Source organism: Halichoeres trimaculatus, unplaced genomic scaffold (assembly GCF_033239565.1).
Source record: "Halichoeres trimaculatus isolate MK-OKI-2021-1 unplaced genomic scaffold, fHalTri1.1 fHalTri1_scaffold_11, whole genome shotgun sequence".
NCBI classification, from domain to species: Eukaryota; Metazoa; Chordata; class Actinopteri; order Labriformes; family Labridae; genus Halichoeres; species Halichoeres trimaculatus.
In genome coordinates, this window is record NW_027437189.1 from 31,440,750 (window position 1) to 31,457,694 (window position 16,945).

Sequence of the window (16,945 nt, forward strand, 5' to 3'; positions counted from 1 at the left end):
GAGGCACAGCTCAGATCACGTGACTGACGGGCTTCTGCAAATCATCTGATACCTACCTGCCCTATGACCTGATGCCTATATACACTGTAAAAAGAGAATCAGCTGAAGTGATGTTATTTTTTTAATCAATCAAACTCAATATTTTTAAGTCAAGGTTTCCAATGTATTTTTGTGGATCATATCAACTTGAAATTCTGTGTTGATGCAACTAATAAAAAGAAGTAGTTGGACCATCTTAAATTAATTGCTACAGTTGGTCACACCTAAATAAATTAAGTTCTTTGAAATGAAATTAACAGGTTCATATAACACAACTTAATAAGTCAAATAAACCAAATATCTTAATTCTCAAAATTCTCTTCTCAAATCAACATTTTGCATCAATCCAACTTAAAGTTTTCAGTTGTTTCAACTCAATAATCTGCAAAACCCAAAAGAAAAAACCATGGATGAGGAGGGAACGCTGTGGATATGAGACCCTGATGCACATTCTGATACCACGCGGGAAGAGTGAGTCTGTGCTCCAAGGAATGGACCAGCTGTCTGGCTGTGTTCCACGGCAGTGAGGGCTCCAATTAAAGTATTCTCTCCGTAATGGTATTTTAAATATAACTGAAGACAAAACCCAGTTTTTTATTTCTGATCATAATTTTAGCCCATCAACACATCTCATTTATTAACATATAAAACATGAATCGCACTTAAAGGTACATGGTCCATGCCACAGGGCCCAGACAGCAGGTCCATGCCATGTGAAGTACAGAAAGCTTGTACTCTTGCAGCTTAATGCACAAGGGGGTCTGATACCCACTGCATTTCCTCCTCACTCATGGTTTGAAATGAGTCAATTAGATAGGCGGTAAAGTAAACTTTACAAGTAGACATAAATAAAACTCAACTTAAGACTATTAGTTATATTTACTAACTTTAGTGCAATTCTTTTCCTTGATTCTTTTAAGTAAGCTCAACTTCCATTTTCCCACTCAATTGCTGCTACTGTAACTTCAGCCCTCTGTGGAATGCTAATCACTCTTACTTGCCTCTTCAGAGCTTTAATCATTAAATTTGTGAAGAATTTGTGGTTATATTTTGTTCTCTTGAAGATATTTGAGTTTTAAAGCCCAAAAAGACACTGTTAGTATTTCTGCTGACTAAGAAAATGAGCCTGTGACACTGAACTCTGTCAGTGTTCACTCTGTCAAAGAATCTCAGCGACTGGTCTGTGTGGTTCTCCATCTGCTCGACAAAGTTTCACTCAAACCTGAATAAAAACCTTAAGTTTTGTCCACGGTCAAGTTAACTTATCATCCAGGATGCATTCATGAAACACTTCACCAACATATACACCGTGGCTCTGCTGTAGAACAATCAAGAGATGCACCCCTGAGCCTCTTAAATTCCCTGAACAGACTTTGTTCAGTCAGCAATTAAAAAAGCTTGTTATCAGACGGAGAGGGGGGATGGTGGGTTTTCACTAAAGCTAGCACAAGCAACACATTCTCACTCCCATCTGTCAAATATAACAGCTCAGTCTGTGGCCCTGAGCTTCAAAATATGACCATCTAGGTACCACTCCACTGTCGGGTTAGCAATGATTAAAACAGAACATCTGATCGGACCTTCAAAATAAAGCAGAGAAGTGAGAAACCATTCAAAGAAAACTCTGCCATAGTCTCAAAACAAAGCTAACTGATCACTTATTCACATTTCACACTGATCAGCTGAAACTTTCTCTAACCCAGATTAAATCATTCTGGACTCTGAACACTGTGATTGGATAATTTCTTTCATGTGAGGAGCATTTTTATTCCACTCAGGTTGTTATTCAGATTATTAGTGCTCCATGTGAGCGTTGTTTGGTAATGCAACAATTAACACTCAATAAGTCACAAAAGAGCTATCAGGTCCCTAATTATTTTTAATTGCAAGCTATTTAATTTCCCTTTCGGCACATCATCATAGTTAAGCCTCGGCTCCATTAGCATACAGCTGGTCAGGCTGATGTCAGCAGGCAATCTGGATTCAAAGTGTGTGAATCACCACAGATCTGTGGCCAAAATCAAAGTGAAGAAGTTAAAAAGCACGTTTTAAGGGCTGGTGATCAAAGACTGTATATGAAAATAGATAGACGGATTATCGGCATTTTGAGGCATATCCACATTGGCCTTTCTATTAATACACTACTCAGTCCCCAGCGCTGTCCCACCCACAGTACCATCTGATTGGTTACAAGCTGAGTCTTGGCTTGGGTAACAGCCAATCAGCAGTGCAGTTATTACAGTTATTGCAGTTATGTTGAAATTCTGGGAAACTTGATTTACAGTAGAAAACTTTACTTTTTCATTTTTTATGTTTTCATTTAACTTTTTAAAACATGCTGCTTAGGCTGGGAGCTGTTTAATCAACTCATGCTTAAAGGTATTTGAATGAAGTTAAGTGTTGGAGTTTGTATCATTCAAAATTTTGACACCAATATTTGCAATTTGACGGCAAATAATATCTGCTTTAAATATCGTTATTGGCCTCCTTTACTACAAATAATCAGTATCAGTATTGGTCTATCTCTATCGGTCTATCTCTATATAAAAATTGACTAAAGAAAAAGTTCACTGACTGTGAGGCCAAAACATTTAGAGCTCCCCCTACAGTAATGATCATAAACACCACCTCCTTGTCACTAACTGATGGAAGAAAGGTTAAACTATAAATTAAAAATAAATATCAAATGTTTTTTTTCCCCAAGCATGCGCACTGTCCACAGAGTTAGATCTGTTTGGGCTGGATTATCTAAACGTTCATTGTTTTTATTTTAAGTTATTTGATATTAGGAGATTATTTAATTGACAGCTTTGTTGACAAATGTGTTCAGTACCAGATAGGCAGAGTAGAAGGGTGTATCAGCTTGCAGGATAGGATGTTAAATCAGTCAGGTGGTGTCACCACCCATTGAGACAAATATTATAGCTTTAAATCCCAGAATGGGGCGAGATGGACACAAGATTTCCATTTATGACACAGTCAACGGTTTGAGCCGTCAACATTCCCCAAGAACCAAACCTGACTCTCAGGGTCAACAAACTTCACCTGACTTTAGAGCTACATCAAAATGTATCTAGTGCCTGTTAATAGTCAGAGGGGCACCAGCAGCTTCATGTTTGATTTTTTGGGACACTAACCAGCTCATCATAATTCAAACTCTCAGATTAAGACCGGGCAAGAATAAACTTTTCTGTGTTGAATAAGTAAGTAGTAAGTAAGTAAGTAAACTTTATTTATATAGCGATTTCCACAGACAAACGTCACAAAGTGCTTTACAGTAATAAAAGAATATCAGAATATATAAAAGTACACAAAATATATAAAAAATAGGTAAAATAAATAGAAATATGTAAGAATATCGTTAAAAGAACAGGCATCAGGTATCATTAAAAGGTACAATACAGCGCTGAAACGTCTAGAATACCTGCTGAAATAAATGGGTTTCAGTTGCTTTTTGAAAAATATCTACTGAGCTCACGAAGCGGGAGAGGAAGATGGTTCCAAAGGTGGGGTGCGGTGGCTATGAAAGAGTGGTCACCCCGAGTTTTAAAACGAGGGGAGTCTGCCCATGAAGGGCTCAAAAAATTAGCACCAAGATTTTAAAATGAATAGGATATACGACAGGGAGCCAGTGGAGGGATTTTAAAACAGGTGTTATGTGGGACCGCCTGTTAGTGCAGGTCAGCAGCCTTGCAGCAGAGTTTTGGACAAACTGAGGACGAGTCAACTCCATTTTATTCAGACAAGTGAAGAAGCTGTTGCAGTAATCCAGTCGTTAGGAGACAAAAGCATGGGTAATCATTTCAAGCTCTTCTCTGGACACCATGGGCCTAAGCTTCGCAATGTTGCGCAGTTGAAAGAAACCGGCTGCCTTAAATGAGACATTTCACTATCAAAAATCACCCTGAGATTCCTCAGTTTGGACTTGACTGAGGGGCTCAAATCACATAGATGCCGCGTAGTGGTGGGAATAGCTCTTTCTGGGGCAATGACAAGTGTCTGTTTTTTCATAGTTCAGTTGGAGACAGCTGTTACTCAGTCATTGCTTATTTTGTGCCAAGCAGGTGATTAAAGAGCTCAGTTTGTGAGTTTCAGCAGCCTGTGGTAGAGTATAGCGGGTGAAATACATTTTAACACAGAGAAAACCAAAGGGACAGGTGAAAGTGTGTTGTATTAATGTAACCCGTGTAAACTCACCATGGTCGTGTGCAAACACCAGCAGGGACAGCTCCTTTAATCTCTGTGCAATCTCATCATACGGCCCACAATGCTCCCCGGCTCCATGAACAATGAACACCAGGGCCCTGAGGGAAGAAGAGGAGCAGGAAAAGTTTATTAAATGTTCACAAACTGAGGCCTCACTTGACCCTAAGCTGCCCATTTTATTATCTCTGCACACAGAGACAAACAAACAGGGCATGTTTGCATTTTTCTCCATGGGAGTGACATCCTTCCTTGATTACAGTGAAACTGTTCTGGTTGAGGTGAATCTTGAAGATTTCTCTGCCTGGGTGAAGGTTTGAATTGATGGAGACTCAGAGAAGAGGAGGACTGTGGGATGAAGGCTTAAAGTAGAAACATCCATGGAAGAAAAACTAAGACTGCTTTACCGACACTTCAAAGCATCCTCTCTGACAAGACAGGATTTCTCTTCAGTTCCGTGGTCACACATATCTGAACATCACTGCTTTGACGATGTGGGTGTGTGTGTGTGTGCAGGACAAAGATTAAGGGGCAGGATGACAGAGAAATGATGAGAATGTTTTTGCAGATAACGGCTATCATCCATCTGTGGAGCTGCCTCAGTGAGCCTAACTCAAAGCAGACATTAGGGAAATTGCTGACACTGAAATGTGACACAGATACAGACCCAAACTGTGGGAAACATGGTTTGGAACTTTGAGGAGTTCATGGCAACATGGTAGTTCAAGGAAGACAAAGCTAGTTAACATAAGAGGCTACATGGAAGGTTAAGTCCCATATTGGTAGAGCACAGCTAGTGAAATGTTTACTTTGAAGGCTGTACAAGTTTCTTGTGCTTATCTTTAGCCCTTAGGTCCCACAATTGGGAGACTTTGGGGTCGTCCCGCAACAAAAGGCATAAAATGAAGAACTTGTGTAAAAATATGATCACATTGCATATCAGATTAAACAGAAAAAACTCAGCTACAAGCGCAATCAAGTCATACTTCAACCAAACATTCTGTTTTTTGGAGGCAGGTTTTGTTTGGAGAGAGTGATGATCAATTGACACTCGATCTGTTTGTGTCTTTGTGGTTTGCTAGTGGTGAGTACGGTAAAAATGTTGACACTTTCCCCAAATCCATTTGCTCTGACAAACCAAAGGAGGTCCAACCCTCCTCTGCCTTGAGTCTGGGTTGTACTCCATCAGGGCTGCCTTTTGTCACAGATTCTGTTCATTACTTTTAAGGACAGGATTTCTAGGCGCAGTCAAGTGGCGGAGGAAGTCAGGTTAGGGGGTGTCAGGATCCCATCTCTGCTTTTTGCGGATGATGTGGTCCTGTTGGCCTCATCGAACACTGACCTCCAGCTTGCACTGGGGCGGTTTGCAGCCGAGTGTGAAGCAGCTGGGATGAAGATCAGCACCTCTAAATCTGAGGCCATGGTGCTCAGTCAGAAAAGGGTGGACTGCCCACTCCAAGTCAGGAGAGAGTCTTTTCCCCAAGTGGAGGAGTTCAAGTATCTCGGGGTCTTGTTCACGAGTGAGGGGAAAATGGAGTAAGAGATTGACAGACGGATCGAGGAGGCGTCGGCAGTGATGCAGCCTCTATACTGGTCTGTTGTGGTAAAGAGAGAGCTGAGTCAGAAGGCAAGGCTCTCAATTTACCGGTCAATCTACGTTCCAACCCTCACCTGTGGCCACGAGCTGTGGGTCATGACCGAAAGAACAAGATCGCGGATACAAGCGGCTGAAATAAGTTTCCTCTGCAGGGTGTCTGGGCTCAGCCTTAGGGATAGAGTTTGTAGCTCGGACATCCGGGGCAGCCGCTGCTCCTCAGCATCGAGAGGAGCCAGATGAAGTGGTTCGGGCATCTGGTGAGGATGCCTTCTGGACGCCTCCCTCGAGAGGTGTTTCAGGCATGTCCAACTGGGAGGAGACCCTGGGAACGGTGGACAGATTACATCTCTTGACTGGCCTGGGAATGCCTTCGTATCCCCTCAGAGGAGCTGGTGGAAATGGCCGGGGACGAGGTCTTCAATTATGGCACTGATGCCCCCGCAACCCGGACCCAGATAAGAGGTGGGAAACGAAGCGAAACAAAACCAAAGGAGGTGTCAGTCATTCAAAATGATCGACTCACTGCTGAGTTATTAGCCAGCATTAATGATGCACTGCAGTCAACAAAGGGGCGGACGTTGTTCTGTGGTTTGCTCCAGTTCTTCAGTCCACATGAAAAACGAAATAAAACAAATCAGCAATACAGAACTGATGATTGTTTCCTTTTCTGTTTAAGTAGATACGCCAAACAATGTCATGATTTCAGCAAATCTCATGTAGATCTCATGTAGTTCTCATGTGACTGTTTGAACAAAGTGTTAAGAGCTGCCACAGGTCTCGTGCCTAGATTATGCCACCACACATTTACCTCACACTATAAAACTATTCCTAGGTTTAGTGTGGACATCAATCACTTTGATTTAATATGATAGGACAATAAAAACCTTTCTAATACATGTTGCAGCCCAGTCTGCATTTCTAAGAAGGTGTGCAAGTGTGGGGTACTGTCAGCGTTGATTGTAATACGTCTGCCTCACACCAGTTATGGAAGCTTTTCCTGGAAATCTCTCTGCAGTGTCATTACATAAAATACAGTTGGGGGTTTGTCAAACATGCCCTAAAGGTAAAAGCAAAGCACATGGTTTTATTCTGAAACAGGCTCATTATGAAAGCTAACAGAATAATCCCTTGTTAATTTCACCAATTAAATCCATTTCAGTCAGAGCAGAGTGATAATGACAGACAGGAGAGGTTAAGAAGGTGTAAAATGCTATAGACTCTTTAAAAAAAGGGTTTTATATTTCTGTTTGATGGGGAAATATACCATGGTGCAGAAAAGGAAGGTTTTAGAGGTTGGACTGTTTCTATCAGTACATATTAAGCAGGAGCGCAGCAATGAAACGCTCCAGTGTTCTTCCTCTCGGTGCTCAGAAGCCTGTGAGAGCTTCAATCAGCAGCAGCACACAATTAGCTCAAATGAATTCAGCGACAGAGAAAAAGGGAAAGAAGTGAGCCAGAGAGAAAGAGGCAGAGTATGAGGAAGAGCAGAATGAGAGGAGCTGTTCATCAAGCTTCATTAGCAAATCACTCTGATTTCACTCCCTGCCTGTTCCCCCTGCTTTATAAAGCCAGCGCCTCGGGCTAAGACTTCCTCTGCACTTGTTGTCTCAGAATGAGAGTGTGTGTACGTGTATGTGTGTGTCTGTGTGTGTGTGAATGATGGCTTTGTAAGGGCACAATGTTCTTTAACACACATGCCAAGGGGCAGTGGAGGATTAATGGGTCTAATCTGGCTTTATTGTAAAGATGACTGTGCAGTGAACGCCACACTGTAGTGATCAGACTTGTCATGTGACATTTGTGATTCGTCGTCTCTAACACTTTCTACATCCATCATTCTCCGACTCATACCTCTTTAGTCTGCCTGATTATCCCCCTTTCTTCTTCTTTCTCACTTTTTTCTCCATCTTTGCCTCCTAAGTGCGTTAAGTTAGAGGGGAGAAAAGAAAAAAGGGACAGAGAAACACTCAGTGACAGCTAAAAGTAGAGGATGTAAAGTGATTTTTTCCAAGAATGAAGGATTTCATTTCCCAGAACTTGAATAGCAGATGTTTATGTCTGCATTCATTCGTCATCTGCGGGGCTCTGCAGACAAGTGACAATATTCAGGCAGCAGCAGTTTGTGGGCTCAGCCGTGCACAGACACATAACTGTTTCCACTTAGACCACAGTGTTCTGCTGAAGCTCCAGAGCCATGTGCTCAGAACAAGTGCTAACCTCAGCAGGTTCTGATGTTCAGTGACTTTACTCTGACATTAACCTCCTCAATGCCTCTGAGGGTCAGTTTGTTACAAAAACCACAGACTAGGGGTGGGTGATATAGCCTAAAAATTATATCACAGTATCTTAAAGAAATTTGCGATAATGATATTTATGACAACTTGGGGGGGGGGGGGTTGAAATGCAAAAATAGTAGGCAGATCAGATCCAGAGGAAATCTGAAGTTTAGGAGGAGGAAAAGTTAATCTTGCAGGTGAAAAACTTCATAATTCTATACGACACAACAAATTCTTTCTATAAGGACACCAACAGAAAGGAGAAGGCATGGACTGAAGGAGCTGAAGTTTTGGGAGGACCAGATGATCTTAACACACTAATTAATTACCATGAAAGTCTGTTGTCATGGGTGGATTCCTGCAGGAACATGTGGTTCTCCTATCGCGGGTATCCAGCTGCTATGGGCGCTGCCTGGTGCTGTGCTGCCTGGCACTCCAGAGACGCATCCATGGATTGGCACGCGCCCAAAATCCATGGAACAACACTGCGTGGCGCTCACGCATAATGTGTGAATTAGGGGTAATGCTGATATAGGGTTTGGACATTCAGCTCGACCATGCTTACATGTAGAGGCAAAAACTCCACGGATACTAACGTAGCTTTCACGTCCTCCTCTCGTGTCTTCACAGCCTGGTTGTATTCGGCTGTGTTTCAGTTTTAGATGGAGGAACATGTTTGTACTGTTGCCACCCTTCAGGGAAATAGATCTGCACATTTTGCAATTAATATCTTTCGTTGCGTGTCTGATCTTTCGAAGTTGATGCTGCTGTGCTACTTTCACTCTCGGCCATTGTTGTTTTGTTCACAGCAGGGAGCCTCATACATCATTGCACCTCTGCACTGTAAAATGCAGAGGTGCGAAATGACAAATTTGTATCAAAAAAATTAATACCGGTATTATCATAGACGATATGATATGGCACACCCTTACCACAGACAGTAAAATGACTCAACACAGTGGCTCTGAAAATACCTTGAATTTTTAATAAAAAATTGTTTTTAAGCTTAATGTTAATGCAGAATTAGAAGGTGAGGTTAGCCTTCTTCACTTGTCCCTGGTGCAAATCCAACCTTTCCCACACATCACTTCCCGCTTTTCTGTCCTGTCCACTCTCTAAATAAAGGCATAAAAAAAATGATTTTCCCTTTAAATTTATATAAATAATTCAAGAATTAATGTTGTTGGTCTGAAAATTTCCAGTGGCTTCCAGGTGCTGGATTTGTTAACAGTAATTCTAACATTGACAACTGCTGCCTCAGGGTAAATGTCACATGACAGCACCATGCAGAAACATAAACAACAAATACAACATTTAATTGTAGAAATAAAGAAAATTAACTGATTCGGTCAGAAAACACTACCCACAAAAGCTCAAGCCCAAATCAGTGAGTGAGTGCATTGTCCATGTGAGCACAAAAAATGACAAAAACTAAAAGTTCCTAACAGGAGCTTTTAGCTAAAATCTGGGACAGCGTTTAGTACTTGTCTCATACTATCAAAAAAAGGAGGGGAAAACTTCAGGTTAAGGTTTTTTTCATTTTTGGGTCTGGTCATTCACTTCATTTCATTTAGTGCAAGTTAAAAAAAAATGCTTAACCTCTATTGAGAAAAATGAATAATACAATTTGAGAAATAAAAAAATGTTGAACTACCCACCTAAAAGTATCCAACACCAAAATAAAAACAAAAAAATATTTATGAATAATTCCTTTCACATCAGGGGAGATTAAAACAATATTGTAGAGAGGCATTTAAAAATCAGGTCCAAAATCAGGTCCAGATATGTGCAGTTTTTATGTTAGATATTTTGTCCATTTATGCACACCGTAGTTAAGCCACTGTGTCTTTACTTGCATACTGCCACCAGGCATTAGTGTGGGAGAAAAAATCAGTTCTCATCAGTATCTGGATCTTTTGTTTCATGGTTTTGAAAATTTTTGATAAAAACTGTTGTTTAAAAATTTTCTTTTTTTCAAATTTAAATCCTTTATACCATCTTTGTTTATAAGCTGGGTTTTCACCATACTTTCAGTTGGACAGCAGGCTGTGAATATGAAATAAATTACCTTTCTGTTATTATCCGTAAAAATGTAAACATTCAATCTGTTTTTAAATGTGCATTAGAACAATGTTGCCATCAAACTCTCTGGTTTCTGAAGTGCTGCGTCTTTACAGTAGCATTTTAATACTGTGGTAATAACATAAGAACCTTTTCTTTCCTCTGTCTCATTATCTCTTCTCTCCTCTTGCTGTCTTTCCTCTCATCTCTCCTGGGAACCTGACACCAACTCTTCTCCCACACCAGTTTGAGTTGCTGGAACAACATGGCTTATAACCAGCCTTATTAAAACACCCAGAGAGAGTGAAAGAGTCTGGTCCTCCTCCTGGCTCTGCTCAGAGCCACTCCAAACAAGCACAGGCCCAAAACAAAGCCCAGAGCCTAATCCCCTTAATGCAATCCTGACTGGCTTCTCCAAGATTATACAGGAGCTCGCAAACCTTCTGACAGGGTTCAGGCGCCACATTCTGCACCTCTGACTGAGAACTTTAAAAGACACACAAAAATCTGAGGCACTTTTGGCATTTGGCTGACATTCAGTGATGCTGCAAAAAACAAAAACCCCTTACAAGGTTTCATCATGTAAAAAGATGACCCAACAATATACAGGATTTTTGCAGAAACTTGTGCAGCGTACAGGATACTGATGTCTTTTGACAATTCAAAAAGCCTGCTGTGAAAAACAGTGGAGGCAGATGGCTTAAGGGAACTGTGTCCTTGCTAAATGCTCCAAAGTGCTCCACTTATGGTGGCTTAAGATGAGATAAGACTCTTCAGCTTGCCTTGATGTCAGGTTTCTGTTAACAATACAGCATTAGCAGGTGCAAACCAAAGCCTTTTGAGATAACGTTTGATGTGATTTGTATCATTTGTATAAACAAAGCATGAGATTGAAAGAAACTCACACAACCCTGACTTTCCAGGTGTGTTGCAACAGTTTTTTGTTAAACAAAACTGGATTGAGCATCTCCAATTCAACAAAAACACTTTTACCAGCTAGCTTCTCTGGTTATGACCAACATGAACACAAACATAACGTTTGAGCCGCTCTACACATCCCTGAAGTGGAACACTAAACCCAAAGCCAAATTAAAATTCTCATGGTTTTCAAGGATTGCATTTCTGAGCTGAAGAAAAAAACAGAGAAGGCCCTCTTTAGACCATTATTATTATTTTTCTGTTGCTGCTTTAACCCCAAATTGTGTGTCTTTATCTCGAGATAAATGCGAACCTAGCCACAAGATTGAGTCATGGCAAAAAATGTATGTTTTTATGCTGATATGTGCTCTATAGTGCCCCCTAGGTGAGAAAAACCTGCTTGGAAAATTTAGTACACAACTATCATGCCAAGGGAAGACAAGAGTCTCTAACGAGCATGGTGAATTTCCAAAAGGAAGTTCAGAAACTTAAGTTAAATGTTGAACTTTGACGTTTTGTAGGGTACGTATTTGAATAAGCTCATCTTACTTTTTCTTGCGGACATCTTCAAAATAATAATGTGTATAGCTGGTTCAAGTCCTATCTTGAGGGCAGGACTTTCTTTGTTGAAATTGGTAACTGTGTCTCAGACCAAATGGCCCTGACCTGTGGGGTTCTCCAGGGTTCAATCCTGGGACCCTTATTGTTTAATTTGTACATGCTCCCATTGGGTCAGCTTATACGCAGCTGTAATGTGTCCTACCACAGCTATGCTGATGACACTCAGATCTACGTGTCAATGAGGGCAGGCTAACATGGGCCTGTAGATTCACTCTGTCGCTGCGTTGAACAGATCAGTGTGTAGATGCAGAATAATTTCCTCCAGCTGAACTCAGATAAAACTGAAACTATTGCCTTGTCTTGCCTATAGTAGGCTCATTGAGGACTAAAAGTTATCACAGGATTTTTCGTAATTCAGTGGGCGTGGCCACAAACGACTGACAAAGTTGATGATTTTTTTTCAGCTTAATGTAAACATAAATGCCTCTCATGTATATCTTTGGATCAGGACTAGAATGCGCACACATGTTTCAGTGTCACAGCCTGAACGCATCTATATGCTTTTTTGTTTTTGTTAACATAATATTTTCAGACGTGAAACCTCTTTCACACCTCCAAAAAGCATTATTGATCAGGTCATGTCCTAGTGGTCAAAAGCAGTACTGCAACATAGTTTTAAATTTACCCATGGAGGCTTGCTGTAGGCACCGGACCTCATCCACATACATGGCTTTTTGCTGAGAGGGGTGAGGGCTCGCTTATCGCTACTTGCAGCTTTAATGTAATTTCGAATGTTTATAGTTAAATTGGAAAATCAGCATATTTGACTTATTTAAATGGTGTAATTACCTTTTTTGATGTTACCTCATAAAAACACACTGCAATGTTAAACTAAGAGTGAAGACTCTGGTGTCCAAACTGAAGCAGAGTCTGAGGATGAGGCAGAGTAACCAAACAATGGCATGTTAATCTAATTAATGGGCTGAGACTACCGAAGAATAATAGTGTGTGGGTGAGTGTGTATGTGTGGGTGAGTGTGTGTGTGTGTGTGTGTGTGTCTTTACTCTGATCTTGTGTGCATCAAAGTGTGAGTAGAGGAAAAAGAGCCACAAAGTGCTGGGCTTTCTTTAAAGTGCTGACCAAAGGATGTCTTGGTAGAGTGAGTGTGTGTGAACATGTATGTACGTGGGTGGGCGACCACATCAGTGTGCCAAAGAAATAAAGAGGAAAAGATTAAAGGACAGGGAATGAAGGAAAGACCAAAACAGAGTTAGTGACAGACCAGGAGACACAAAATGTTGTCCCCTGCTTAAAAAAAAAAAGAACTTTAAACAAGAAAAAAAAAACAGAAAAAGAGAGTCCAGCATTTGAAACTTTGAACTGAATGTAGAGTATTCCAGATAAAAAATAATTTACACTGGTGAAGTTTTAAAGTCATATTAGTATCATTTCCTTCCTAGGACATAAGAAAGACGCGTCCTTCTTGACCTCTCTTGAACTTTGACCTGCCATTTCCAGGCCATTAAGAAGTGTGCCAGGCTTTGACCTCAACTGACTGGACTCAATTTTAAGACAGTGCATTCCTGGCAAACAGGTCTGATGTTTTTGTTGCAAAAACTGAATTAAACTTGATGGTCTATGACACAGAGGAACGATGTGCAGGTGATAACGAAAGGGGAATGTGAGAGAACACGGCACACAAGTAAAACACAAAGAAGAGGAGAATGCTGTGTGATGGGAAGAGATGGAGGCAGACAAACAACAGGATGCCACAGCAGGGAAGTTTACAGCAGGTACAAAAAAGTAATCTGAAGACACACCAAAGCAAAAATGTTCTGCAGTGCTGTAAAAGTCTCCAGAAACACTTTTTTTTTCTCAGATCTTGATGTAAGGGAGCTCAGGGGCATTTCAGTTTTGGTACAGGCACAGAAAACGACATTACAAATTAACCGTCACCTTCACTCAGAGCAGCAAAGAGAAGCTGACTGACACCGACTTCAGCATCCTATGTCTGTACATAGGATGCTGAATGTCAAGCTTCTTAAAAAAGAATCCTGCCTTTCAAAAAATACTGTATGCTGAGCTTTTTTTTTTTATTTATTTAGTTTTTTAATCTTTTGGCTAATGCTCTGTAGAAACATAACAGGATCAGTTGTTGCTGGAATTCTTCCTTTGCACCGTTTCTTTGCAGCTGAGCATGTTTCTACAATCCACTCACCCTCCGGTTGTGAGGGGTCAGGGGTTTCCCAGGGCCAATACAGCATCACTTTCTGCAAGGACATGGATTTTGCTCAGCTGTCAATACAGGTTGAAAACACATCCTGTTTTTGTACACACATATATTGATTTTAAAGCATGCTAGAGGGAGGTTTGCTTTTTTCCACACACAAATGCAGCCACAGTGACTGGGAAATAAGAGGAGTGGAAAAGAGAGATTGATTGACAGCAGCTACATTGTTCATTACTCCTCTACATGTCTTCTACAGAACGGATAACTCGTTTTACATGAGTCCAAGGTGATTAAAGAGGGGGCGTTTCCTTTTTTTAAAACAGTTTAAACTTTCCCTGTGGAACACTGAAGTAGCTTTGTGCTGCTAACAGCTAAAACATGCCCTGTTTTTTCTCACACTAATGTTTTGTAAAACCCTAATTCCCAGGCCCGTTTCAACAAAGCAGTTAAGCAGGAATCAGTGCAGTTTGGTTGGGGTTGGATCAGTAAAGCCTGATCCTGATCCCTACTATTAAATCCAACGAAGAAGAAAAATACAACTCCATAAACAAAGAGCAACGATAGAAGACACCCAGTAGCACTTCATCTTGTTCGTGATTTCCATGTGGCCCTTTGTTACAAAGTGTAAGATAACTATTCTTTCGACTAATCAAAGGACTGGAGTGATTCCAGCGCCACCTTCTGGGGTCGAATCGGTACGTCTGGCACCTCAACAGAAAGGTACCAAAAAGTGGGATGGTATGGGTTGGTAATTTTGGGACCTGCACCGGTTTTAGTCAAAGGAAACTCCACGAAATGCGTGCCGTACTGAGACGAACCAAACTGAACCACTTGGTGGGAAACATTACTTTAAACGAGCTGCTGTCTCTTTAAGCTCACCACTCCACAAACCCCCTTCCCTCTGATTGGCCAGCCTTCTTGAGGCACGTTAAGGGGAAGACCTCCTCCAAGAAGACAGGAGAAATTTATGCGATGACCTAAAATTTCAGCAAATCTTGTGAAAATCTAACAAATATCTTGTTTAGTATGGATATCCAGTATTGTTAATTTATATTTATGATTAAAATATGGGACAGCATAATACCCCCTCTTTAATATTTTCTTATTTTCAGTCTATCTCCACAGCAGAAAATAATCCTACTTGTGGGTGTGATGTTCAAGCAGAAAATAATTATCTGTGCTTCAGTGCTCATCTTCTGTGTCTAGTTAATGATTCAGTCACTGCTGGCACTCTTACTGATGCAGGGTTTCAAACTAACTGTGATTAAATGAATAACAGTTAAAATCATTGTGAATATGAGTAGAAACTTAATTTAATGGTGGAGGTGCTGACTCTCCCTCTGTTTTACATTAACCGGCTGTAAATGATCACAGCTGGCAAACACTAACACCTACTCATGGTTTTTATGGGAATAACCAGGGTCCATATATTTCAGTGCATCACTCAGACAAATGTTTCCCTCAGCGCTCATGTGAAGTGTCATTACCGAGCTTTAATGTTTGTAAAAGTGGCACCAAGCAGCAGGAGATTTAACAGTTTGGCTGAAGCAGAAACAGGGAAGGAAGCTGGTATCCAGACACCATCAGCAGAAACACTGAGGGTGGCACAACTTCCTCACTACATGAGCTCTGTGTGAGCGTTTGGGACCATCATTTCTCCTTCACATGATAAAAAAAAAGGTGAGCAGTGGCTAAACGGCTGCTCTCCACGTGGGTTCAAAGCCCCGGTTAGACATCTACTGGAAGATCTGTCAATCATTGCTGATGTCCTGCCCTTCCTCCACTCCACCTTTCACCTACTTCCTGGTTCTAATGAACAACGCTTTTCAGGGCCTCATGAACTTTGACCCAATCTGATCCTTAACCCTGAAGAAAAGAGTTTTGAATTAAGATATACAAATCTAGTTTTGTCACTTTTGTAATGTTTTTTTTTCTTTTTTTACATGTGGCACAAACACATCAGACCTGCAGGTGTTTTCTCTAGCTGATGGAAACTTCTTTCTGCTTCTATCACAGATTAATTTCCCTAAACCAGCCGTCTGTCACTTGAAACACAAACTGTATGGGACTTTCTAATTCATTTCATGTGCAATCTAATATCTAACTGTTTTCCTTCCTCTTTTTTCCTTCTTGCTATCTTTCCCACAGTTCTCACAGTTATGTGAGTCAATAGTTGTGGGCACACTGTCTCACCTCTCTACCTGGTGTGATGTCGGTGAATCATCTGCAGATTTTTGGTTACTTCATGCATTTTTTAGCCGTTTCAAGCAAAAGTGTCAGGTTTTTATTCATTCAGGCTTCTTTCTTTATCATGGGTGAGAGTTAACAGGAATACTTAGTTTTTGAAGTAGATTGAAGTTATCTATTGTCAGGGCTTATCACTGCGCCAGCTGCTACTGTGGCTGATAGGAGGATTCCTCTATCAGGAAAGGGAAATGTTGTAGACATAGCTTCGGAACCTATAATGGATTAAACCCTCAATAAAGCAAAGTATTTCGGGGCTACGTAATAAGTACTCTACTCTGGTTGATAAAAACCCATAACAATAAGAGCAGATGGGAGAAGGGGTAGACCAATTATTGGCCGGGTTGGTTATTAGGGCCATTTTGGGGCACATCAGCATCAGCTTTTTTTTAATATGATGGCCGATATGAAACCAATTAAAAACTGTGTTGTTTCGGCTCTGATGCAGCTGCGCCACCGTCTACAGTCACTACTCAGTCCGCAGCACTGTCCCACCCACAGTACCATCTGATTGGTTACATGCAGAGCCATGGTTAGGGAAACAGCCAATCAGCAATGGAAGCTGAGTGCATGCAGTGCTGTCTCTCTCACACACACACTGAGGAAAAAAGTGTTTGCCAAGTGGAGAAACTCTGGAGACCAGATACATGTTTGAAGGTAAGTTAAAGTGATACTCCGGGATGGAACAAGTTGGGTCCTATCACACGGTTTAGGCAGAAATTACCCCTACAGCAGTGTTTTTGTGCAGCAGAAGCCCAGAGCGCTCGCACCAAACACCCCCTCCCTGCTCCTCTGCTGGTTTCCTCTGCACTCAGA

General features: G+C 41.1%; 1 protein-coding gene across 2 annotated transcripts in view; it reads right to left on the reverse strand.

The window, feature by feature from the left end:
* The window catches only part of mgll (monoglyceride lipase), a 65,538-nt gene that overhangs the window by 39,629 nt on the left and 8,964 nt on the right, over positions 1–16,945 (reverse strand). For both annotated transcript variants that reach the window (XM_074681527.1, XM_074681526.1), the window contains one exon: positions 4,237–4,343. In XM_074681527.1, the coding sequence (XP_074537628.1) occupies positions 4,237–4,343 (107 nt within the window). The remainder of the gene's footprint in view (positions 1–4,236; positions 4,344–16,945) is intronic.